This window comes from Malassezia japonica, chromosome 2 (assembly GCF_029542785.1).
Source record: "Malassezia japonica chromosome 2, complete sequence".
Taxonomy (NCBI): Eukaryota; Fungi; Basidiomycota; class Malasseziomycetes; order Malasseziales; family Malasseziaceae; genus Malassezia; species Malassezia japonica.
Genome location: NC_083371.1, coordinates 556,194 through 577,460, shown reverse-complemented (window position 1 = coordinate 577,460; position 21,267 = coordinate 556,194). Strand labels below are relative to the sequence as shown.

At 64.3% G+C, this 21,267-nt stretch overlaps 11 protein-coding genes across 11 annotated transcripts; 6 read left to right on the top strand and 5 right to left on the bottom strand.

Annotated features, from left to right (window-relative positions):
- Nucleotides 1–78: 78 nt before the first annotated feature.
- On the top strand, nucleotides 79–3,207 carry rga8 (Rho-GTPase-activating protein 8; the record flags this gene model as incomplete). The annotated part of the gene is made up of 1 exon (XM_060265398.1): nucleotides 79–3,207. One exon carries the CDS (start codon nucleotides 79–81, stop codon nucleotides 3,205–3,207), a length of 3,129 nt encoding a protein of 1,042 aa, XP_060121381.1.
- A 55-nt stretch (nucleotides 3,208–3,262) lies between these two features.
- Nucleotides 3,263–5,158, top strand: rio1 (non-specific serine/threonine protein kinase; the record flags this gene model as incomplete). The annotated part of the gene is made up of 1 exon (XM_060265397.1): nucleotides 3,263–5,158. The coding sequence occupies one exon, from the start codon at nucleotides 3,263–3,265 to the stop codon at nucleotides 5,156–5,158; it is 1,896 nt and encodes a 631-aa protein (XP_060121380.1).
- A 15-nt stretch (nucleotides 5,159–5,173) lies between these two features.
- On the bottom strand, nucleotides 5,174–7,791 carry HOS3 (histone deacetylase; the record flags this gene model as incomplete). Its single annotated transcript, XM_060265396.1, has 2 exons — nucleotides 5,174–6,129; nucleotides 6,234–7,791. 2 exons carry the CDS (start codon nucleotides 7,789–7,791, stop codon nucleotides 5,174–5,176), a joined length of 2,514 nt encoding a protein of 837 aa, XP_060121379.1.
- A 97-nt stretch (nucleotides 7,792–7,888) lies between these two features.
- VMA6 (H(+)-transporting V0 sector ATPase subunit d) lies at nucleotides 7,889–8,975 on the top strand (the record flags this gene model as incomplete). The annotated part of the gene is made up of 2 exons (XM_060265395.1): nucleotides 7,889–8,798; nucleotides 8,821–8,975. The coding sequence occupies 2 exons, from the start codon at nucleotides 7,889–7,891 to the stop codon at nucleotides 8,973–8,975; spliced, it is 1,065 nt and encodes a 354-aa protein (XP_060121378.1).
- A 54-nt stretch (nucleotides 8,976–9,029) lies between these two features.
- On the top strand, nucleotides 9,030–13,254 carry ECM16 (RNA helicase; the record flags this gene model as incomplete). The annotated part of the gene is made up of 2 exons (XM_060265394.1): nucleotides 9,030–10,776; nucleotides 10,799–13,254. 2 exons carry the CDS (start codon nucleotides 9,030–9,032, stop codon nucleotides 13,252–13,254), a joined length of 4,203 nt encoding a protein of 1,400 aa, XP_060121377.1.
- A 1-nt stretch (nucleotide 13,255) lies between these two features.
- MJAP1_001432 (uncharacterized protein) lies at nucleotides 13,256–13,852 on the bottom strand (the record flags this gene model as incomplete). The annotated part of the gene is made up of 4 exons (XM_060265393.1): nucleotides 13,256–13,371; nucleotides 13,394–13,639; nucleotides 13,662–13,765; nucleotides 13,788–13,852. The coding sequence occupies 4 exons, from the start codon at nucleotides 13,850–13,852 to the stop codon at nucleotides 13,256–13,258; spliced, it is 531 nt and encodes a 176-aa protein (XP_060121376.1).
- Nucleotides 13,853–13,873: 21 nt separating this feature from the next.
- Nucleotides 13,874–14,601, top strand: thp1 (thymine-DNA glycosylase; the record flags this gene model as incomplete). Its single annotated transcript, XM_060265392.1, has 2 exons — nucleotides 13,874–14,572; nucleotides 14,593–14,601. 2 exons carry the CDS (start codon nucleotides 13,874–13,876, stop codon nucleotides 14,599–14,601), a joined length of 708 nt encoding a protein of 235 aa, XP_060121375.1.
- Nucleotides 14,602–14,633: 32 nt separating this feature from the next.
- MJAP1_001430 (uncharacterized protein) lies at nucleotides 14,634–18,860 on the bottom strand (the record flags this gene model as incomplete). The annotated part of the gene is made up of 1 exon (XM_060265391.1): nucleotides 14,634–18,860. The coding sequence occupies one exon, from the start codon at nucleotides 18,858–18,860 to the stop codon at nucleotides 14,634–14,636; it is 4,227 nt and encodes a 1,408-aa protein (XP_060121374.1).
- A 199-nt stretch (nucleotides 18,861–19,059) lies between these two features.
- On the bottom strand, nucleotides 19,060–19,356 carry MJAP1_001429 (uncharacterized protein; the record flags this gene model as incomplete). The annotated part of the gene is made up of 3 exons (XM_060265390.1): nucleotides 19,060–19,064; nucleotides 19,139–19,246; nucleotides 19,269–19,356. 3 exons carry the CDS (start codon nucleotides 19,354–19,356, stop codon nucleotides 19,060–19,062), a joined length of 201 nt encoding a protein of 66 aa, XP_060121373.1.
- A 150-nt stretch (nucleotides 19,357–19,506) lies between these two features.
- Nucleotides 19,507–20,066, bottom strand: MJAP1_001428 (uncharacterized protein; the record flags this gene model as incomplete). The annotated part of the gene is made up of 3 exons (XM_060265389.1): nucleotides 19,507–19,543; nucleotides 19,566–19,806; nucleotides 19,829–20,066. The coding sequence occupies 3 exons, from the start codon at nucleotides 20,064–20,066 to the stop codon at nucleotides 19,507–19,509; spliced, it is 516 nt and encodes a 171-aa protein (XP_060121372.1).
- Nucleotides 20,067–20,141: 75 nt separating this feature from the next.
- Nucleotides 20,142–21,257, top strand: MJAP1_001427 (uncharacterized protein; the record flags this gene model as incomplete). The annotated part of the gene is made up of 1 exon (XM_060265388.1): nucleotides 20,142–21,257. The coding sequence occupies one exon, from the start codon at nucleotides 20,142–20,144 to the stop codon at nucleotides 21,255–21,257; it is 1,116 nt and encodes a 371-aa protein (XP_060121371.1).
- Between the last annotated feature and the right edge of the window lie 10 nt (nucleotides 21,258–21,267).

The window sequence follows — 21,267 nt, the reverse complement described above, 5'->3', positions numbered from 1 at the left end:
CAAGATCGGCTCACGTGGCAGCCATGTGGCAGAACCCCGGACGTCCGCCTCTTCCCTCGCCGCACGGGGCACGGAGAGATGACATCCCCGGCGCAGCTCGATATTGCGTACCCCCCGACGTTTGCGTCGTCGTTCTGGACGTATCCGGACTATAGGACCGGTGCTACCGTCCTTTACTCGCGTATGCAGGATGGGCTGGACGAAAACGACTCGGTCCTCGCCCTGCTAAAGCACCGCGCCGAGACGGAGCGCGAGACCGCGCGGATGCTTTCGCACGTCCCTGAGCCGACGCATACGGCCGATCCGCTCTTTCACGGTGCATCGGCTAGCGACCGCAGCGGGATTCACACGTCTGCGGCGCCCACCGCACGGACCTTTCGCCTGCTGGTGAGCGAGTTTGCAACGAGCCAGGCCGACGTGCACTTCCGTGCAGCGAAGCGCATGGAGGCGACGATCGTTGCGCCATTCTCCGAGTGGGTTGAAGGCCATGCGGACCGCATGCAGGACAGCTACGATACGGTCGAAGAGGCGCTGACGGCGATGGAGCGCCAGAGCGCCGAAGTCGCGCGCCTGCGCACCGCCTACGAGTCAAAGTGCCGCCTTGCGGACGAGGCCGAGGACGACGCGCGCTTTGCCCCGGGCTCGCACCCGGCGACGCCACCGCGCAGCACCGACGAGGTGGTGAATGGAACGCGCCGCCTGTCGCTCAGTGCACGCCGCGACGAGCCCGCGCCCGAGACGACATCGCTCGATCCCCAGCGCCTGCAGCGCCGCGAGACGCTGCGCCAGCAGTTTGGCTTTAAGCGCAAAGAAGAAGAGAAGGGCGACAAGAGCGAAGACAAGAGCGAGGAACACGCCGATAAGAGCGAGGAACACGCCGAGAAGGGCGAGTTTGCCCCGGAAGAGACCTCGCCGGGCGCGGCGCTGCAGCGCTCCTCGTCGCGTATCTCGACTTACTTGACACGCGCCGTCGGCAAGATTGGCGACTCGCCGACGCTTGCGCAGGTGCGGGCGACCGTCAGCGGATTGGCCGATCCCCGGCACATTCGCCTGCGCCGCGAGGCCGAAGTCGCGGAGCAGCAGTACCAAGACGGCGTCACGACGTTTGACAGTCTGCGCTGCCACTGCGAGCAGGTGCTCTTTCACCAGTACTCGCTGCTGCAGCGCTGGGAAGCCGACCGTGTGACGGCGCTCCAGCGCGTACTGAGCGCGTACAACCTCGCGCTTGCGCCGGCCGCCGAGGCGTACAAGGCCTCGAGCGAGCGTACGCAGCTCTTGCCTCAACGGCTGCAGCCTGCGGCGCACCTGCAGCACCTCATGGACGAGCACAAGACCGGCCCGTTCCGTCCTGCCCCGGTCGTCTTCCGGCCGTACTACCACGACGATCTGAACCGCGTCGCAGGCTCCGCGACGGCCGGCTTCGGCATGGACCTCGTATCGACCGCTAAAGGCACGGCGCTCGCGGCTCAGGAGACGTCGCTCAAGACGGGCCAGCCCGGGTCGGGCCTCGCGATGCCTACGCTCCCGCCAGTGCTGCACGCGCTCCTCTCGGCGCTCCAGCGCTCGTACGCGGACCGTGCGCGGTGGGTGCCGAAAGACGGCGGCGACGTCACGGAAGCAACGATCCACGCGGAAAAGCGCCGTATCTGGCTGTACGATGTGCCGCTGCACGTTACGCATGCGCTGCGCACGCGCCTCATCCAGCACGTCGCTCGCCAGCCGGACGCGCCCGAGTTTGCCGTGCCGGACACGCTGCTCGATGCGGTCGACGCGCCGGTGCTCGCCGCGACGGTCAAGCTGTGGGCGCTCGAGCTTGACTCGCCGCTCTTGCCGTACAGCTCGTGGGACGAGATTGCAGAGATCTACGATGCGGCTGCCATCCGCCACGAGGCACAGGGGGGGCAGGCGGACGCGGATCCTACCGAAATCTCCAAGCCGATCGTTCAAGGGATCAGCGGCGTGCTTGCGCGCCTGCCAAAGCTGCACCTTGCATGCCTCGATGCGGTGATTTCGCACCTGTATAAGCTCGTCAAGGACACGCCGACCGACGAGGACAACAGCGTGTACACGGCCAAGCTTGGCCTCTCGCTCGGCCGCGCGGTCCTGCGCCCGAGCGCCGAGCGGCCCAGCACGGTGCACGCCAAGTACCCTGCGCTCCTTGTCAAGGACCTTGTCGAGCAGTACGAGACGCTCTTTCCCCCTCTGATGCACACCAAGGCCAAGGAGTCGGACATGAAGGCGCTGAGTCCTTTCCGCAACGTGCCGATTCGCAGGCGGTCTACGCTCGTGGACCAGCGCATCTCACGCAGCTCGTTGCTGGGCGCGGGTCTGCCGAGCGACGGGCTGCAGCGCCGCGCCGCGCAGTTTGAGCAGCTGCACGGCGGACGGAGCCCGATGCAGCGGCATACGTCGTTGTCGTACCGTCCGATGCAGGGCGCCGAGCGGGCTGCACGGACGTCGCGCGTCGCCTCGGCCCAGGTGCCGAGCAGCTCGCGCGTGCCGGATGCGTTGGCGCAGGTGGCCGAGCAGGCGCGCGCGGCCGCCGAGGAAGGCGGACTCGATGCCCAACAAGCGGCCAAGCCAGTCAGCATGCAAAAGGGAGCGGCGCTGGATGCAGTGCGCCCTGAGGTTGCACCGGCTGTGGCTCCTGCCGAGGCGCCGGTGAGCAAGGCTCAGGCCGAGGCGAGTCGTGCCAAGGCCCCCGTTGAGGCACCTGTGAGCATGGCGCCTGTCGAGGAGTCTCTTGCCAAGATCCCCGTCGAAGAGTCCTTTGCCAAGCCCCCCGTCGAGGCGCCGGCGGCCAATGCCCCTGCCAAGACCAAGGCCGAAGCGTTCAAGGGCCGCGCTGCCGAAGCGCCCCAGGCCCCCAAGGCCGAAGTACCTGTCAAAGCCCCGCTGCCAAAGGCTCCAGTGACGAAGGTTCCAGTGACTGATGCGCCTGCTGCCGAGGCACCTACTGCTCCGGCCACTGACGCCGAGGCACAAGCTGCGCCCCGCCCTCCCTCCGCCTCGGGCAAGAACTCGAGCGTGCGCGACGCGATCAAGGCCTTTGAGTCCTCGGCCAAGGACACCGACCCGCCTTCGGCCACGTTGGGTCCCAAGACTGAGCCTGCCGCATCTTCCTCTGATGCCGCGTCTGCTCGGGCCCCCCGGACGAGTACTGGTGTCAAAGGCCCGCGGGGCCCCCGGAACGTTTCCCAAAAGTAGTGGAAATTTTGCTGACGTTGCCTCCATAATAAAAATCGGGCGAATTTTGCCTACGATGAGCGTAGCGAGTGCGGCGGCGCAGGACGGCGTGCCTGCGCAGGAGGCACCTATGTCTGCGCCACCGATCCCCGAGGACGACAGCAGTGCGTCCGAGCTCTCTGACGAGAGCGATCTCGACGCCGACGAGCTCATGGCGCTCGGTACGGTCGACGACGCGGACTGGGAACTTTCGCGCGGCGATTTTACGAAGCAGTACAACCGCGCGCGGCAGATCGCCTCGGCGCTGCGGCACGAGCCCGAGGCGAAGCGCGACGACTCGGTCGCGCTGCCTGCGATGAACCGCGCGCGCCCGCGCGCTCGTCCGGCGGCCAAGGCGCGGGACGCGGCCGTTGTCGACGACGCGCCCCCCGGCGAGGACCACGCGGCGCACGCAAGCAAGACGGCCGCCCAGATCTCTGCGCTCGGCCAGTTTGCGTCGCGCGTGCATATTGAGGAGCAGTACGACCCCTCGCTGGTGGCGGGCGGCAGCGTCGACAGCCGTGTGCCGCGCAAGACCAACCGTACCGAGGTGAACCGGCGCAAAGACAAGGCGGACCGAGCGACGCTGCAGCAGGTGCTCGATCCACGCACGCTGCTGATTCTCTACAAGATGATCAAGCGCGAGCTGCTTGTGATGGTCAACGGGTGCGTCAGCACTGGAAAAGAAGCGAATGTCTACCATGCCACGACGCCGCCGAGCGAGCCCGGCGCGCCCCAAGGCTCGGCAGCCATCAAGATCTACAAGACGAGTATCCTCGTGTTCAAGGACCGCGACAAGTATGTTTCCGGCGAGTTTCGTTTCCGGCACGGCTACAGCCGGCACAATCCCCGCAAGATGGTGCGTCTGTGGGCGGAAAAAGAGATGCGCAACTTGAAGCGTCTCGTGAACGCGGAACTGCGTGCGCCCGCGCCGATCGAGCTGCGCGACCATGTGCTCGTGATGGAGTTCCTCGGCGATGCCGACGGGTGGCCGAGTCCCCGGCTGAAGGACGCCGAGTCGGCGATTGGCCAAGGCGACTGGCCCCGGCTGTACCGCGAGCTGCTGGCGACGGTGCGCCTCATGTTTCATCGCTGCCGCCTTGTGCACGCGGATCTGAGCGAGTACAATATCCTATTTCACAATGGGCACCTGTGGATTATTGACGTGTCGCAGTCCGTCGAGCACGACCACCCCCATGCCTTTGACTTTTTGCGCGAGGACATCTCGCATGTCGATGACTACTTTGCGCGGCACGGCGTCGCGACGCTGGGCTTGCGCCAGACCTTTCACTTTGTCGTGCGCGACGGCGCGCGCGGGCGCAAAGGCGGCGTCGCGGGTCTCGAGAAGCTTGCGGAAGCGGACGAGCAAGGCGATGCGGCCGTGCTGGATCTCACGACCGAGGCGGGCGACCAGGTCGAGACGCTCGCGTCGCTCGAGGCCGAGCTTGCGATGCTGATGGACGCCGCGGCGCAGGACGACGCGACCGAGCAGCACGAGCATGAAGACGCCGTATTCCGGCAGAGTTATATCCCACGCAACCTCGACGAGCTGTACGATCCCGAGCGCGACGCAGCGATGGCCCAAGCAGGCGAGGCGCAGGAGCTGATCTATGCCAAGACCTCGGGCCTCGACCAAGTGTACCAGAAAGAAAGCCAGGCGGGTGAGACGGGAAGCGAGGGAGGAGATGAGGGAGAAGAAGAGGAAGAGGACGACGACGAGGGCGAAGACGACGACGAGGACAAAGACGACGAGGAGGACGACAGCGACGCCGACTCCGACTCCCTCGACCCTGACGCACGCAAGCAGCTCGAGCGGGAATCGCGCAAGGAGCACAAAAAAGGAGTCAAGGCCGCCAACCGCGAGCGCCGCAAGACCAAGATGCCCAAGGCGGAAAAGAAGAAAAAGATGAAAAAGACGGGGCGGAAGAAGTAGTAAAGTACATGGTATCTACCTGCCGAGCGACATCTTGTGCAGATCCTCGAGTGGATCCTTGCTTGGCGTGCTCGGCACGCTCTCGACTGCCAGTGCGCCCGGCACAAGCAGCGACGGATCGCTGCGTGGCGTCGTCGGCGACACCTGCGTCCGCGCCGGCGTCTGCATCGGTGTCTCGAACGAGGTATTCGGCGAATCGACGTCGTCGTCGCGGCGCGGCATCGGCGGCCGCGCACGCACGCGCGCCGGCGTCGCATCGGCGAGGTTGTGCTGGCTGCGCGACCGCATCACAGTGCGATCACGCAGCGTGTGCCCACCCGCGACCGAGCGCGTCGGCGTGTCGACGTCATTGCCGAGGCCACGCAGCAGATTCTTCCCTTGCCGCGGCGTCGCGGGCTCATTAAGCGATTCAAGTGGCCGCGCATCGACGCCACACGCCCGCTGGAACGCGGCAAAGTGCTCGGACGCACGCACGAGCCATGCCGGATGGCTCGTCGTGCGGCGCCGCGAGACGCTCGCAGTAAACGCCGCCTGGCTCGCAGCCGCGCCGACCTTCTTTGCCATGCGCTCGAGCTGCGCGAGGTGCTCCAAGCTCCACGGCACGGTACCGCCTTCGTGAGGGCGGCCGGCCAGCGCGCCAATGTGCGCCATGGCGCCGCTCGCGAGCGCGCGGTCCGAGTAGCCGCCCTCGAGGAGCGAAATGAGCTTGCCGTCGGCGATCTCGTCGGCGAGCCGCGCTGCGTCGCTCGCAAAGCGTCCATAGAACGCCGGGGGCACATGCTTGCCGTGGCGCTGCATGCCGGGGTACTCGTACGTACACGCGTCGAATCCACACGAAATCATGATCATGGTCCGCTCGCCAAACGCCTGCGTCGCGGCTGCAAAGCGGCGTGCCTTGTCGAGGATCGTAGAGTACTTGGTGGTGTACAGGTGGTCGAACTCGGTATCGTCACGATGCGACTCGAGGTGCACTGGCGTAAGTACGTTCTCCTCAGATATCTGTAGCGGTCCTCACGAGGTGCCGCAAAGCTCCTTCGGACCTTTTACTAGGATCCAATCACCGGAGCGTACTTACCATTCCAAATCCACTGGCCGTGCGCGCCTTCGACACACACGCTCGCATTCCTCACCAGCTCGGGGTCGCCGTCTTCACATGGGAAGCTCTCAATGTCGTGCAGACTCGTATAGCACATGCGCAGCGCACGGCGGCCGACCAGCGCCTCGTCCTCGAGGTACTGCTCCCACGCCGGGCGCTTGTCGCCTTTGGCCGTACGGGCGGAGCGCGTCTGCCGCCGCAGCGCCTGCAGGCGCGCGGCGCGGTCGGCGTCCGCCTTGACGGCGTCGGCGTTGATGCGCCACGCGAGCGTCTGCGTTCCGTTACCGTGGTGCAGGTCAATGTCCAGCACAATCACTCGGTCGATGCCGTGCTGCGCATGTGCGTGCGCCGCAGCGACCGCGACATTGTTCACCCAGCAGAAGCCTTGGGGATCGTTGCCGCTGCAGTGGTGTCCAGGCGGGCGCGACAGGACAAATGCGCGTTTCGCAGGCAGGTGGGGCACGGCACGCGGCGGCTGCGCGTCTGTGAGCGAGGTGCTCGGCACCGGGCGCAGCTCGAGCGAGGTGAGCGTGGGCACAGACGCTTGGGCACCGGCCACGACACGGTCCACGGCCTCGACGGACGCGCCGAGCGCGTGGCAGATCGCCTCGCGCGAGCCGCCGTCGCGGTCGTCCGATGCGCCGGATGCATGGGGGCCGCACAGGTACAGGTCACCCGCAGGGAGCGCTGTCGGGATCTCGGCGGGGTGCATCCGCTCGTCGCCTTCGCCATCGCTCGACGTGCCATCCGAGCCGACCGGCGCACGGCGGGGAGGGCGCACCGATGCGCCGGGTGCCTCGTGTGGCGCCATGCTCCCGAGCTGAGCGAGGCGCGCGAGGTGCGACGTGCCGAGCGGCTCGGCGCTGCCGCCAAAGTCGGTCGTCGTGGGGTACTGCGCCGGCTCGTCCTTGTGAGCGTGCACAAATGCCAGCGCAGGATCCGACGCATCCAGAGGGAGCGTGCGCGTCGCAAGCAAGAGGCGCAGGTCGGCAGCAGGTGCCTCGACGTTCATGTCCATGCCAGAGAGCATCGCGGCGAGGTCGTCTGGTGTCTCGGCCTTGGGCGCCTTGCCGCTGTCCCACTGGCCGTACACGGCGGCAATGCCAAGCAGCACGGCACGGATACGCTCCGGGCGCTCGACAATCGCCGACTTGTCGACGCCGCGCACGTACCGATGGTGCAGCACCGACGGCGCGAGGAGGATATCGAGGGCACGCTGCGGCGACGCCTGTGCCTTTGGCGGCATCGTGGGCGTAGCAGGCACAGCACCAGCCTGTGGTGCATCGAATTCGGCCCTGGGCAATGGGCCCTCGGCTTGCGCCCCCGCGCCAGTCTTGGTCGGCGTCTGGACATCCAACACTTGGGTCGGCGCCTGTTCCTGGCCGTGCACGCCGGCTGCGCTCTGCACAATGCTAGGCGCCGGCTGCGGCATCCCCTCCGTCATGACTACGTACTCGCCCTCCTTTCCGGGCTCCCTGGTCTCTTGTGCCTCGCGCTGCGCGCTACCCCGCGCAGGGAGCTTCACAATGAACACCATCGCGAGAAACGAGTCGCGCGACGCGTCTTCGGCCGAATGCACGTGGAGTCGTGGAGCGGGCAGCGCCTCTCCACCCTTAGCTTGGACGACGGAGAGGATGGAGGCGCTGACGTTTAACATCAATGGCGGCTTCCTCGAAGGCGTCGTGCGCGGCTACCGGTCGTCCATGCTGACCAGTGGAAACTACCAGGCGCTGACGCAGTGCGAGACGCTCGATGACCTGCGCATGCAGCTGTCGGCGACGGACTATGGCAACTTCCTTGCGTCGGAGCCGTCGCCTCTGGCTACGTCGGCGATCGCGCACAAGGCGACCAAGAAGCTGGTGAGCGAGTTTGAGTATCTCCGCACGAACGCGACGGAGCCGCTGAGCAAGTTCCTGGACTATCTCACCTACTCGTACATGATCGACAATGTCATCCTGCTGATTACGGGCACGCTGCACGGGCGCGACACGCACGAGTTGCTCGACCGGTGCCACCCACTGGGATGGTTTGAGACGCTGCCTGCGCTATGTGTCGCGACAAGCGTCGAGGAGCTGTACCGCACCGTGCTGGTCGAGACGCCGCTCTCGCCCTACTTCCGCGACTGCTTCTCCGCCTCGGAGCTCGATGACCTCAACATTGAGATTATCCGCAATAAGCTGTACAAGGCGTACCTCGAGGACTTTTACCAGTTCACCCAGACGCTCGGCGGCACGACGGCCGAGAGCATGCACGAGCTGCTCGCGTTCGAGGCCGACCGCCGCACGATCAACATCACGATCAACTCGTTCGGCACGCTGCTGAGCAAGACAGAGCGCGCGCGCCTTTTCCCGACGATCGGCAAGCTGTACCCGGCCGGCAACAACGCACTGGCCAAGGCCGACGAGCTCGAGCAGGTCAAGACCATCGTCGAGTCCGTGCCCGAGTACCGGCGCCTCTTTGAGGACTCGGGCAACAACCTCTCGTCGGGCGGCGGCGTGAGCGCCGACTCGCTCGAGGACAAGATGTTTGAACTGGAGGTCGAACGTACGTATTTTTGCTCACACAGTCAACCGCCTCTTGACCATGACACAGTTTCAGTACGGCATCTTTTACTCCTGGCTCAAGCTCAAGGAGCAGGAAATTCGGTCGATCTGCTGGATCGCCGAGTGCATCGCGCAGAACGCACGCGACCGCATCTCGGACTTTGTGCCGCCCGTATAGCCGTAGCTGGATCTTGGATGAGTAAACCGAAAAAAATGGCCTCCACCTGCCACGATGGGGCCAAAGCGGCGCGAAAGGTTCAATGCCAAGGCGCGGCAGTCGAGCGTTGGCGGCTCGTCGCACAAGGGCAAGAAGTCGATGCGCGAGCGCGCCGCAGAGAGCGAGGTGAACTCGAACGCGGTCGTGATGGACGATGCGACGCGTGAAGAACTCGCACGCCAGGACAAACGCCGCCGCGCACTCCTGCGCGAGGGCGGAAACGACGAAAACGCAAGGATTAATACCAAGAAGCGCAAGCGCCTCGACAAGTTTATCGAGAACAAGCTGCGCAAGGAGGAAAAGCAGCGGCTCATCCAGAAACTCGCACAGTCGTCGGCAGAAATCAGCGACCGCACCGAACTGGTCAGCGCCGCGACACTCGGTACGGGGCGCGCGTCCAAGGAGGCACAACGTGTGCAAAAGATGCTCGGTGAGCAGGGCCACGGACGCCGCGCGGCCTTTCAAGTGGATGAGGACGAGGACGATGAAGACCTCGACCACGACGTCGATACAGGCGAAGAACGCGTGCATCAAGACCCGGTCCACGAACCCATGGAGGACGACTCCAGCGCACGGCAGACACGCATCGAAGAGGCGGCACGCCGCTTTGACGCGCCGCAGCCCAAGCAGGCGCCGGTGCTCGGCTCGGCGCTCGCGACGGGCGCAGACGGCAAGCCAGTGATGCCGGTGATGCGGAAGCGCCAGCGCAAGTCGGTGCAGGGGCGCAGCAACATGTCGATCCAGGAGCGCATCAAGTCGGGTCCACCGCCCCCGCCAGAGTCAGACAGCAGCGACGACTCTGACGAGGACAAACATGTATACGACGTCGACAAGGCCATCCAAGAGTCTCGCGAACGCATCGCACAGGAACGCGCGTGGAAGAAGCCGGAGAAGGCGGATGGAGAGGATAGCGATTCGTCTGTGCCGACGGAAGAATTGGATTCGGAGGGGACAGACACGGACGAGGAAGAAGAGGCTGTGCTTCTCCATGCGATGCGTCTGCGTGGTATGCTTCCGGAAGGAGCTGGACTCGATGCCTTGGATGCAGCGAAAAGTAAAGGCAAGGGTAAAGGCAAGGCGGTAGAGGAGGAGAGTGATGATGAGGTCGAGGAAGGGGAGGAGGAAGAGGATAAGGACGATGAAGACGAGGATGAGGATGAGGAAGAGGACGACGAGGAAGACGATGAGGACGATGAGGATGAGGATGATGAGGATGATGAAGACGAAGAGGACGACGAAGAGGACGAGGACGATGACGAACAACTCCCGTCTGAACCACAGTCCAAGCGTTGGGGCCTCGGCGAGTCAAGTCGTACCAAAGCCTTCAAGCAGTGGGCCCTGGAAGCACTGCACCTCGCACGCCCTGAAAAAGGCAGCACAGAGCTCGAAGGCCGCCCTCTTGAGCCCGTCGGCGGCCGCGTCGACCGTGTCGGCGATCTCGGTCCCCAGGACGGCAAGGTTCGTGGCCCCCTCGGCCGCGATATTGAGTCGCCTGCAGCCAAGTCGACCTTTGCCAAGCGCTTCTTTGAAGAAGAGGCCTTTTTCCGCAAAAACAATGCGCCTGTACGTCACGTCCCCGTCACGCGCGACGATGCACTGCAAGAGGCGCGCATGGCACTCCCTGTTGTTGCCGAAGAGGACCTGATCGTGCGCACAATTAACGAGAACCCCGTAACCGTGCTTTGTGGTGAAACGGGTAGCGGCAAGACGACCCAAGTCCCCCAGTTCCTCTACGAAGCCGCCTATGCCACGGGCGGAAGCGGTACGTTTCCCTACTTACGCAGCAAATCCTGGCATGATTGGCGTGACACAGCCCCGTCGTGTGGCGGCGGTAAGCATGGCGCGCCGTGTCGCTCATGAGCTCGGCCTCGATAAGCATCATGTCGCACACCAGATTCGGTATGATGCCACGACAGGGCCGCATACCCAGCTCAAGTTCATGACCGACGGTGTCCTGCTCCGCGAGCTTGCACAGGACCTTCTCCTCACGAAATACAGCGTGATCATTGTCGACGAGGCCCACGAGCGCAGCGTCAACACCGACGTGCTGATCGGTATGCTGAGTCGCGTCGTGCGCCTGCGTGAGCAGCGCTGGGCTGCTGGCGGCGAGGGGCTCGAGGCACCTCGTCCGTTGCGCCTGGTCATTATGAGCGCGACGCTGCGTGTCGGCGACTTTACGCAGAACAGCACGCTCTTCCCTATTCCCCCACCCCTGATCCAGATCGGCGCGCGCCAGCACCCTGTTGCGATTCACTTTAACCGCAAGACGGTGCAGGACTACGTTACCGAGGCTGTCAAGAAGGCGTCCAAGATCCATGCGCGCCTTCCGGCAGGCGGAATTCTCCTGTTTGTTACGGGCCAGCAAGAGGTCACGACCATCTGCCGCAAGCTCGAGCAGCGCTACGGTCCTGATGCTGTTGCAAAGAAGGCGCGAGCGGAAGAAATCCGCCAAAAATACACTGCGCCCTCGGCGCGCGATGCAGACATCGAAGCGGAGGATGTCGACCTTGGCACGGCTGAGCTTGCGGACGTCGACGAGCCGGATGTCGAGGCGGACCCCGATGCGCTGGACAGCGACGAGGAAGAGGAAGAGGACATTGAACCTGCGTCGATGCCGATGCACATCCTTCCCCTCTACTCGCTCCTTCCGAATGCCGACCAGCAGCGCGTTTTTGAGGATCCTCCGGAGAACACGCGCCTGGTCGTCGTGGCGACCAACGTGGCCGAGACGTCGATTACCATCCCCAACATCAAGTATGTCGTGGATACTGGCCGCGCAAAGGAGCGGCACATTGAGCAGCGCAGCCAAGTGCAGTCCTATGACATTGCGTGGATCAGCAAGGCGTCGGCCGCGCAGCGTGCTGGTCGTGCAGGCCGTACCGGCCCCGGTCACTGCTACCGCCTGTACTCTTCCGCGGTGTACGAAGACGTATTCCCCGACTTTAGTGTGCCGGAAATTCTGCGCACGCCGGTCGAGGGTCTTGTGCTCCAAATGAAGGCGATGAACATTGACAATGTGGCCAACTTCCCCTTCCCTACAGCGCCAGACCGCGACGCACTCCGCGGCGCCGAGCGCATGCTGATGCATCTCGGTGCCCTCGAGCAGAGCGAGGCTCGCAAGGCGAGCGGAAAGCGCGATATGCACGCCTCGATCACCGAGCTCGGGCGCGCCATGGCGCTCTTCCCGGTGCTTCCCCGCTACGCCAAGCTACTTGCGCAAGGCAACCAGCACGGGTGCCTGCCGTACGCTGTTGCCATCGTCGCGGCGCTCAGCGTCGGCGACATCTTTGAGCGGGAGGACACGACACAGACCGTGCCGCTCGATATGGACCCTGCCGAGGCCAAAGAGGCACGCCGGAAAGCGCGGGCTGCGTACTACGGCGCGCTGCGCGTATTTGATGCTCTTGGCGAGGGCCAGAGCGACGCGTTCCGTCTCTTGAGCGTTGTCGGCGCATACGCGCACGAGGCTTCGAAGGGCTCGTCACGCGCTTTCTGCCGCTCGCACTATGTGCGCCTCAAGGCGATGGAGGAGATCCACAAGCTGCGCGCGCAGCTCGGGCATATCCTGCTGGCGAACCTGGCCGGCATTCGCGACAAGGATGCGGAACGCATCCTCGATCCCGGCCTTGCTCCGCCGGATGCGACACAATGCAAGGTCCTGCGGCAGCTTCTCTGCGCCATCTATGTCGACCGCGTTGCAGTGCGCGCCGACATTGTTGATGCGCCCGAGGCAGAAGGGACGCCAGCCGTGCGCGGAAGCAAGCTTGCGAGCACGCGCGGCGTGCCGTACGTTGCGCTCGGCGTCCACGGCCCGACGTTTATCCACATGAGCTCAACCTTTTTCCACCGCACGCCGCCCGAGTGGATCGTCTTTGGCGAGCTGCATCAGAGCTCATCGAAGGAGGCGACGGTCGAAGGCGTCGAGGGACCCGCACGCAAGGTATGGCTCAAGACGCTTACGCGTGTCAACCCTGCGTGGCTGCCCAAGCTCGGCAAGACGCTCTGCACGTATTCGCAGCCGACCGAGGCCCAGCCCTCGTCGCTGCTTGGCAAGCTCACCAGCTCGATCAAGGCGCTGCGCCAGGGCGAAAGCGCGGCGCCCGAGCGCGACGTGCTCCTCACGCCACGGTACGGCGGTGCGGCGCAGGACGGCGGCGCGGGCCAAGGTATGGGCTGGGAGCTCCCCGCAATCACCGCCAAGCAGCGCTACGAAAACGGGCGGTGGATCACGCAGGCATAGACTACTTTGTATCCGCAGGCATGGTGCCTTCGAGCACTTCCTCGCCCGACTCGCTAAATACAACATTCTCCGGCGACCCGAACGCCATGCGAACAAACTTGGTGTGACTTCCGTAGGCTGCGTCAGCACAGGCACGTACCCACAATGGCGCTCGTCTTGGGGTCACGGAACTCAATGCGTGTGTACGCGAGCGTCTTGCCCATACCGACCACCTCGCCCGTGACGAGCACGCTGTCGTCCAGACGGCCGCCGGGGCGCACAAACGTCGCGTTAATGTCGGTCGAGATGCCGGTATTGTACCATCCCTTGGACGCTACCGCAAGCGAGCCGACCGAGTCGACTAGCGTCGCAATGAGGCCACCATGCAGCGTCCCGGCGCGGTTCACTGGGTGAGCAGGGCCACCTACAATTCTCCTTCCCGATCGTAAACTCGGTCTCGATGCGGCCGGGGCGCGCCGCCTGGATCGCGAGACGCGAGGTGTTGTGCGAGTCATGACCATCGATTTCCATCCTGCATTAAATTGGCAACGTACATCGACTTGTGCACGCTACGCACAAAGCGCACACACGGCGTGCGCACGACCCTCGAGGCAAACATCGTCGTGAGAACCTCCACTTGATGGTTCGAGCGCCGGAGCGTGTCACGTCGCGCTTCTTTCGCAAGCAGGAGGCACAGCGCGTGCCGGACTACTTGGCGAGTGGGCTCGAGGTGCTGTTCTGTGGCATCAATCCAGGGGCGGAATCGGGCGCACAGCAGCGGCATTATGCGCACCGCTCGAACCACTTTTATGCATGCGTGCACCAGTCGGGCTTGACGACGAAGCGCCTCGCCCCGAGCGAGGACCATACTTTTCCGTCGCAGGAGCCGTTCCGTCTGGGGTTGACCAACTTGGCACACCGGCCGACGCGCAAGAGCGAGCAGCTTGCCATGACCGAGCTCGAGATGGGCGTGCCGGAGCTCGTCGAAAAAGTGCGCACGTACCGCCCCAAAGTGGTATGCTTTGTAGGAAAGCAAATTGGGCAAGTCTTTCTCAAGGTGCTACAGAAAAAGAACAAAGTTGGACCTACGAGTGTGCCTCTCTCCTTTCCACCGTCGGTCCTGGGCTTTTGGTTTGCGCCAAAGAATGCGCCGGACAAGACGTTCCCTGCAATCGATGCGGGGTACGGCGTGCTTCCTGCGTGTGTTACCCACGACGACGGGACCGTGACGCTCTTTTTCTCGACACCGTCCACAAGCGCGCGCGTCACACACCACCAGCTGCCGGGCAAGGTGCGCATCATGTCTCATATCGTGGCGCTTCTCGCGGCGTTTCCCACCGTAGGATCCGAGGGCGGGAGGATGGTTGATGTCCCATGCATTGGACATTGGTAATGTACATCTATGGAGCCTCGTCCGAGTATAGTTCAAGGAGGTCGGCTGTTTCATGGTGCGACGGGTGGTGGGCCTCGGGCTGGTCGGGCGCGTACTGATCGTCCATCCGGTCCTGGGCGTAGCCGTGGTCGTAGGCGTCCTGGTGCGTGTAGCCATGGTCATAGGTATGCTCGTAGTCATAGCCTTGGCCCTGGGCGTACCCTTGGCCATCATAGGCATGCTCGTTGGCATATCCCTGATCATTAGCGTGCTCATGCACATGTCCGTCACCACCGTAGGCATGCTCGTGCGCATAGCCTTGATCATAGTGCGCCTGATCGTACCCCTGCGCTGGATCATGCTCCGCGTACGCTTGGGTCGGGTCGTACTGCTCTTGACCGTAGCCTTGCGTAGGACCAAAGTGCTCGGGGCCGTACCCCTGGTCCCAGGCACTGTACGCATTGGTGTCGTACTCGCCGTCGTACGCGCCCTCAGCGTGGGCATACCCATGAGCGTATCCGTCGCCCTGGTCGTATCCATTGTACTTCTCATACGCAGGGTTGTAGCCGTGCTCGTACGCGTCGTACCCCGGCATCCCATTGTCCATGTAGGACTCTTGCCGCGTCGCGTCCCACCCCTCGCCATCCCAGACATTGTGCGATGCGTATACCGGGTCGTCTGCGTAGTCATGCTCGGCGGCATACTGTGCAGCTGCGGCCTCGGCCTCCTGCCGCGCCTGCTCAGCCTCTGCCTGTGCCTCCTCAGCTGCCTCTTGCTCCGCGGCAGCGTACGCTGTGTCGTACTCGCGCTCGGCTTCAGTGAGGCTGTCGTGCTCTTCTGTCGGCCCAGGGCCAGCAGCCTCGCCCTGTGCAGGCTCAGGTGCTTGCGCGCCCTCTCGAGCGTCGTGCGGAGCCTCTTTGGTAGCCTCCTGCGACGCTGCATGGTCCTCGGCTACCTCTTCAAAGCGCGGCCCCTGGACAGCTGCGTCGGGGTGTGCCGCCTCGGACGCTGCGAGCCACTCAAAGACCTCGGGCTGGACGTTGGTCGAGTCCCAAGTGGGAATGGCCTGCGTGGCGGGGCTGGGCGCCTGCATCTCTGCCCCGTCGAGCCCGCCTGTGTGCTCGTCCGGCTGCTGTTCGTAGACCGGCGCGCCTTTTTCAAAGGACTCTGGCATGCCATGCATGGGGCCATGGAGCATTGCAGGGTCGACCATGCCGATATCCTGCACATTGTCCATGTCGAGGAGCGGCACGTCCTCGTCGATATGGAGCATCGACCCAAATCCGCCTGACGAGCGTGCCGGCGGCATCCACGGCGGAGCGAATGGCATCCCCGCGGCGTACGGCATCGACGTGAGCATCTGGAGCGACATGCGCACCTGCCGGTTTTCCTCGAGCAGCTGCTTGATCAGCGCCTGGTTTTCGGCGATGATGGCCGCCTGGCGGTGGCGGTTGCCTAGCGGCTGCTCGTCGTCCGACTCGCCCGCGAGCGAGTTGGCGTCGGCGGCAGTCGAGCGGCGGCGCAGGCGGTTCAGAGGGATATCGTCTTCCTCCCTCGCCTCCCAGCGCGGGCGGCTCTTGTCGAAGCGCGGCTTTTCTTTCGGGAGGTCGTCGTCGCTCGAGTCCTGCCATGCGGCGACGGCTGCATCGTCGGCCGCCTCCGCAGCGAGCGCCTCGGCCTCTTCTGCGTCGTGCACGGACGGGTAAATTATGCCCTCTTGCACGCCAGGTTCCATTAACAAATCCGTGGTCTCTTGCGTGTCGAGCAGCGGCGTCCCGCCGACCTTGAGTGCATCGTACTGCTCCTGCTGGCTTTTTTCCTCCCTGCGCGCAATGTCGTTCATCCAGCGGGGATGAGGACCAAATACCTTGGCCATGCGCTCGCGCGTATCGTTGTAGAACCCGCCCAGTCCTTCCGGCGGCGCGCTGTGCCGGTCGGGGTTGACCTGGCCGTAGAAGCGCACCTTGTTCTGGCGCTGCACGTCCTGCTCGCCGGCAAGGCCAATGAGACTCTTGCCGTACAGCTTTCCGGCAGGGCGGCGGTCGTCCTTCCACGGCTCATCGGGGTCCGTCTCGTCGCTGCTGAAGCCCGACCAGTCGGTGGACGCCGAGTCGGATTCGTACTCGCTGCTCTCTTCCTCGATACCAAAGACGGACGCGCGCTTTCCTTGGCGCTTGGCCAGCTCACGCAGGCGCCGGCGCTCGAGGTGCGCACGCTTCCGGCGGACACGTTCGCGGTGGACGCGGCGCCGTGCGAGGTGCTCTTCCCTAGTCTGAATACGCACGTCCATCAGTGGCACCTCGTCGTCCGAGTCGTCGTCGTCTGCGTACAAAGACGGCTTGAAGTAGGCCAGCGCGTTCGTGTAGCGCTCAAAGCCCCAGCCTTCGTGGTCGTCGTCGCGCGAGACGAGCGCGTTGCGAAAGAGCGCGGTAGTGGGGTACAGGACGCGGCGCCCGATGCCTTCCGGTACCTGCACCGGGCCAAAGTCGAGCTCAAAGTGCGCCTCGTCCTGCGTCTTGTTGCGGGGTAGAACGACGCCGCGATCGTCGACGTAGAACGCGCCATGCGGCACGAAGAACGGCGTCACGGGAAACTCGCGCGGCGTGTACTCGAGCGGTGCGGGAATGCAAATGTACGTCAGGCCCTTGGAACGCGGCCCGGCAGGCTCGACAGGCGCAGGTTCGTACGATGCGTCGTGCGCGGCAGGCGCCTCGGGCTGGGCCCATGCCTCGTCCGGGCGGTCGTTGTCGACGACCGGCGTCTTGAGGCTCACACCAATCAGGTCCTCGTCGCCGTAGGTCTGTGCGGTGGACGCAAACTGCACGGCGCTGCTGCCGCGCGGGCGCTCCATCACGGGCGACTCCTCAATCATGCCCCGCCACTGCGGCGCACCGACGCTCTCGTCGCCCGTGTCGAGCTGGATCATGGGCTTGTCCGTGGGCTCGTTCGCATGCGCCTTGGGGGGCTTGCGGCGCTCAAAGGGAAAGAGTGCGCGAAGTCCGCTCTTGCGCTTCGTCCACTTGGCAGACGTGAGATCGTTTGCACGCGCCGTTTCGCGGCGGGCAAGCATCGGCGCGAGGTTCTCGAGGGGCGCACTATTCGCACTGTGCCCCGCATCCGACGTGCCGTGCTGCGAGTCCACGTCGCCTTTGCCCTGCAAGAGGCGCTGCAGCTGACGTGTCGTCATGTCCGAGTGCGACTCCTGCTGGTGGTTCTGCTCAATCGCGGGCGTCTCGGGTGCAGACTCGGCCAGTGCCGACTCTTCTGGCCAGCCAGACACCGCGAGCGAGTGCCGCCGGCTCGACCGGCGGCGCTCCGCCCTGGGCTTGAGAACGCGCGCGCGGAAGCCGAGCAGGTCGGATGTCGGCTCGACCGGCGGCGGCTGCTCCGGCTCGGCGTCCACACTTGGCTCTTCTGAGACTTGGCTGGCTTCCGCTGGCTCGGCGGGCGGCTCGTCCATGTCCTCGCTGAGGTCCGCATCGCCGACGCTCTTGGATTCGGAAATGACACGCGACTTGCGAATGCGCTGGAGCATGAGCGCGCTGCGCGTCAGGTCCTGTGCGCTGGTCTGCGTCGTGTCCATCGACACGTCCGGCACCTCGTCCCGCTCCTCCTTGACGGCCTCTGTCAGCGACGGCATCGACGACGAGGAGCGCAAGGCGGGCCGCTCCAGCTCGGGCGCTTCGGGCGGCGCTTCCTCTGGCGGCTGCGGCTCTGGCGGCTGCCATGCAACAAACGGCGATCCAAACTGCTTCGGCGAGAGCTGCAGCTGCAAGAGGTTCTGGGCAACGCTCTCAACCGACGCCATGTCGCCGCGCTGGGCAGTGCTATCGTCGATCATGTGCATCTCCTGCGAGTCGTCGCCAATCCACTGTGCGCCCATGCCGAGGTACGAGCGGGTAAGCTCGCGCATCGACTGGGGCGTGTGGACGTACACCGGCCGCGTCTGCTGCGTGTACCCAGCGAGGGCCTCGTGAAACAAGACGCTTTGGTTGGCGTACTTTGGCACGAGCGAGACCTGCGTGGGGCGGTCCTTGGCCTTGGGATCCATCGACGCAAGGAATGCGACGCGGCGCTGGATCTCGTCGTTGTCCGCCTCGACGAGCGCAGCGGCAAGCTGCATCCGCCGCTTCCGGCGGCGCTGCTCCTTCGCCTCGCTACGCGGCGGCGGGCGCGGCGCGCCGCTGGGCCCCCCTGCCGATAGGTAGGGGTCAACAGGCCCTATGGCGAGCGCATCCATGTCCTCGTACGACATCGGTTTTGATGTCGCCGGATGGGGAATGGCGGGCGTAGATCAACACGGGTCAACCGAATAGAATCGACACGCCCGATCCAGCGATCCACAAAATTCCCAACCAACACCGGAAGGCCGGAGAAATGCGCAGGATGGGCAAAATACGCCCAAAGGTGGCAGGCAAAAATAGATGCTCAGCAGCGCAGGAATTGCATGCTATCTACCCTAGGATCAACTCGTAGAAAATTACAATGATATTCACAGCGATGAGGGGGACTTTGTCAGTGGGGGAGACGTACTTCGGAGGAGGACCCGCACGGCGCTGATCAAGTTGACGAGCCGCGCTTTGACGCCCGCATCGCCGGTATCGTCAAAGCTCATGCTACGCGAGTTTGTCGACCAGCCGACTGCGTTAGGGGCATGACGTACTTCGGTTCAAGAATCGGTCCTCGTTCAGCACAGCGATCGCATTGACGAGCAGGAGCGCCGTGTAAAAGATGGTACCAAGGCCCAGCATCACCAGTATACAATATGACTAGAGATTAGGCACGTTTCGGCACACTATCGCGGCGCACTCTCAGGGCGTCGCACGTCGCGGTCGGGGCCGTCGTGTCGAGAGGAGGCACGTGGTAGTGGAGGTGTGTATACTACCGACGGAACGCGCTACTTAGGCAAGGGACACCTTGACCGGGATGTTGTTGCGGCTGCGTTAGCATAGATACGTACACTGCATTACTGTAGGGGCACATTTCGTGCGCAGCCTTGATGACGCCCTCGAGCTCCTCCCTCTGCGCGGCCTCATACGAAGCCTTGACGAGCAGCTCGACCGCGAGGCCAAAGCCCTGGCGGCCCTCGGGCGTGCCAATGCTCACGTCCGCGTGCACCTCAATATCCTTCGGGAGGTTGACCTTCTGGGCGCGCGCCACAGCGTTGACCGCGCTCAGGAAGCACGCAGAGTAGCCGAGCGCTGGGTCAGTAGAGATACGTACCAAAGAACTGCTCGGGGTTGTGGCCCTCACCCGAGCCGCCGAGCGACTTGGGGAGCGTAAGCTGGAACTTGAGGGGGCCGCCCTCACGCAGCTTCACATCGCCGTTGCGGCCGGCGCCGCTCGACTCGGCCTTGGCGGTGTACGCAACCTTGCTCAGGCTGGTCACTGTACGCACGAGCGGCGTCTTGGGAACACGAAGAGCTTGCGCAGCGGGGCGGGTAGCGAGACGGAATGTCATGATGGTGTGGCAAGAGGTCCCGACCGGTAACCGCGCACGGACTTCCTTAGTCAGCACCTACCTCCGCTTCCTCCGATGAGCTTGCTAGGCCGCACGCGGTGCATGCTGCCGCGCGGCGCCGTGCCGGCGCTGCGCACGCGCACGATCGCCACTACGAAAGAACGCACACCGATTGCTATCGCGTTTGACATTGACGGTGTCCTCAAGCAGGGGCCGGTCGTCTTGCCGGAAGCGCTGCGCACCCTCAAAATGCTCGAAGGCGAGAATCCTTGGAATCAAAAGGTGCCCTATCTCTTTATCACCAACAGCGGCGGCCGCGACGAGAGCCAGCGCGCGGTAGACCTGTCGAACGACTTCCAGCAAAAGGTGGTGCCTGCGCAGGTCATCCAGGCGCACACGGTGATGAACTCGCTCCTTCCCCTCTACCAGGACAAGCCCGTGCTGATGATCGGCGGCCCCGATCTCCCTGCGGGCGCCTCGCGCTCCGTACTCGAGGGGTACGGCTTTAAGCAGGTGTACACGGTGCACGACTTGCAAGCCTATGCGCCCCCTTCGTTCCCGTACGCGCCGCCGGCGGCCGACCAACAGGCGGCCGTGCGCCACGTCGACTTCTCGCAGGTCGAGTTTGCGGCGATCTTTGTCTTCCACGACAGCCGCGAGTGGGGCCGTGATATCCAGTACTGTATCGACATTATGCGCGCCGATAAGGGCGTGTTTGGCACGGTGCTCACGAACGAAGAGCTGCGCCGCCGCCCCAAGGTCCCGATCTACTTTTCGCACGGCGACCTTTTGTGGGGCAACGACTTTAGTGTCGCGCGCCTCGGCCAGGGCGCTTTCCGCACTGCGCTCGAAGCCGTGTACCGCCGCGTGACGGACGGCGACGAGATCGAGGCGGTGACCTTTGGCAAGCCGGAAAAGGTCACATACGATTTCGCCAACGGCCTCATGCAGCAGCTCCTGCGCAACTCGTCCAAGGAGGGTGAGCTGCACGTCGCCCCGGAGAACATCTGGATGGTTGGCGACAATCCCGCGTCGGACATTATGGGCGCAAATAACTTTGGCTGGTCCTCCGCATTGGTCCGCACCGGCGTCTTCCGCGACGTCGAAGGCCCCCCGGCACACACCCCCACCATCATTTCCAACAATGTGGAAGAGGCGATCCAGACGATTATGCAGCGCACATGGTCGTAGGGTATCTATA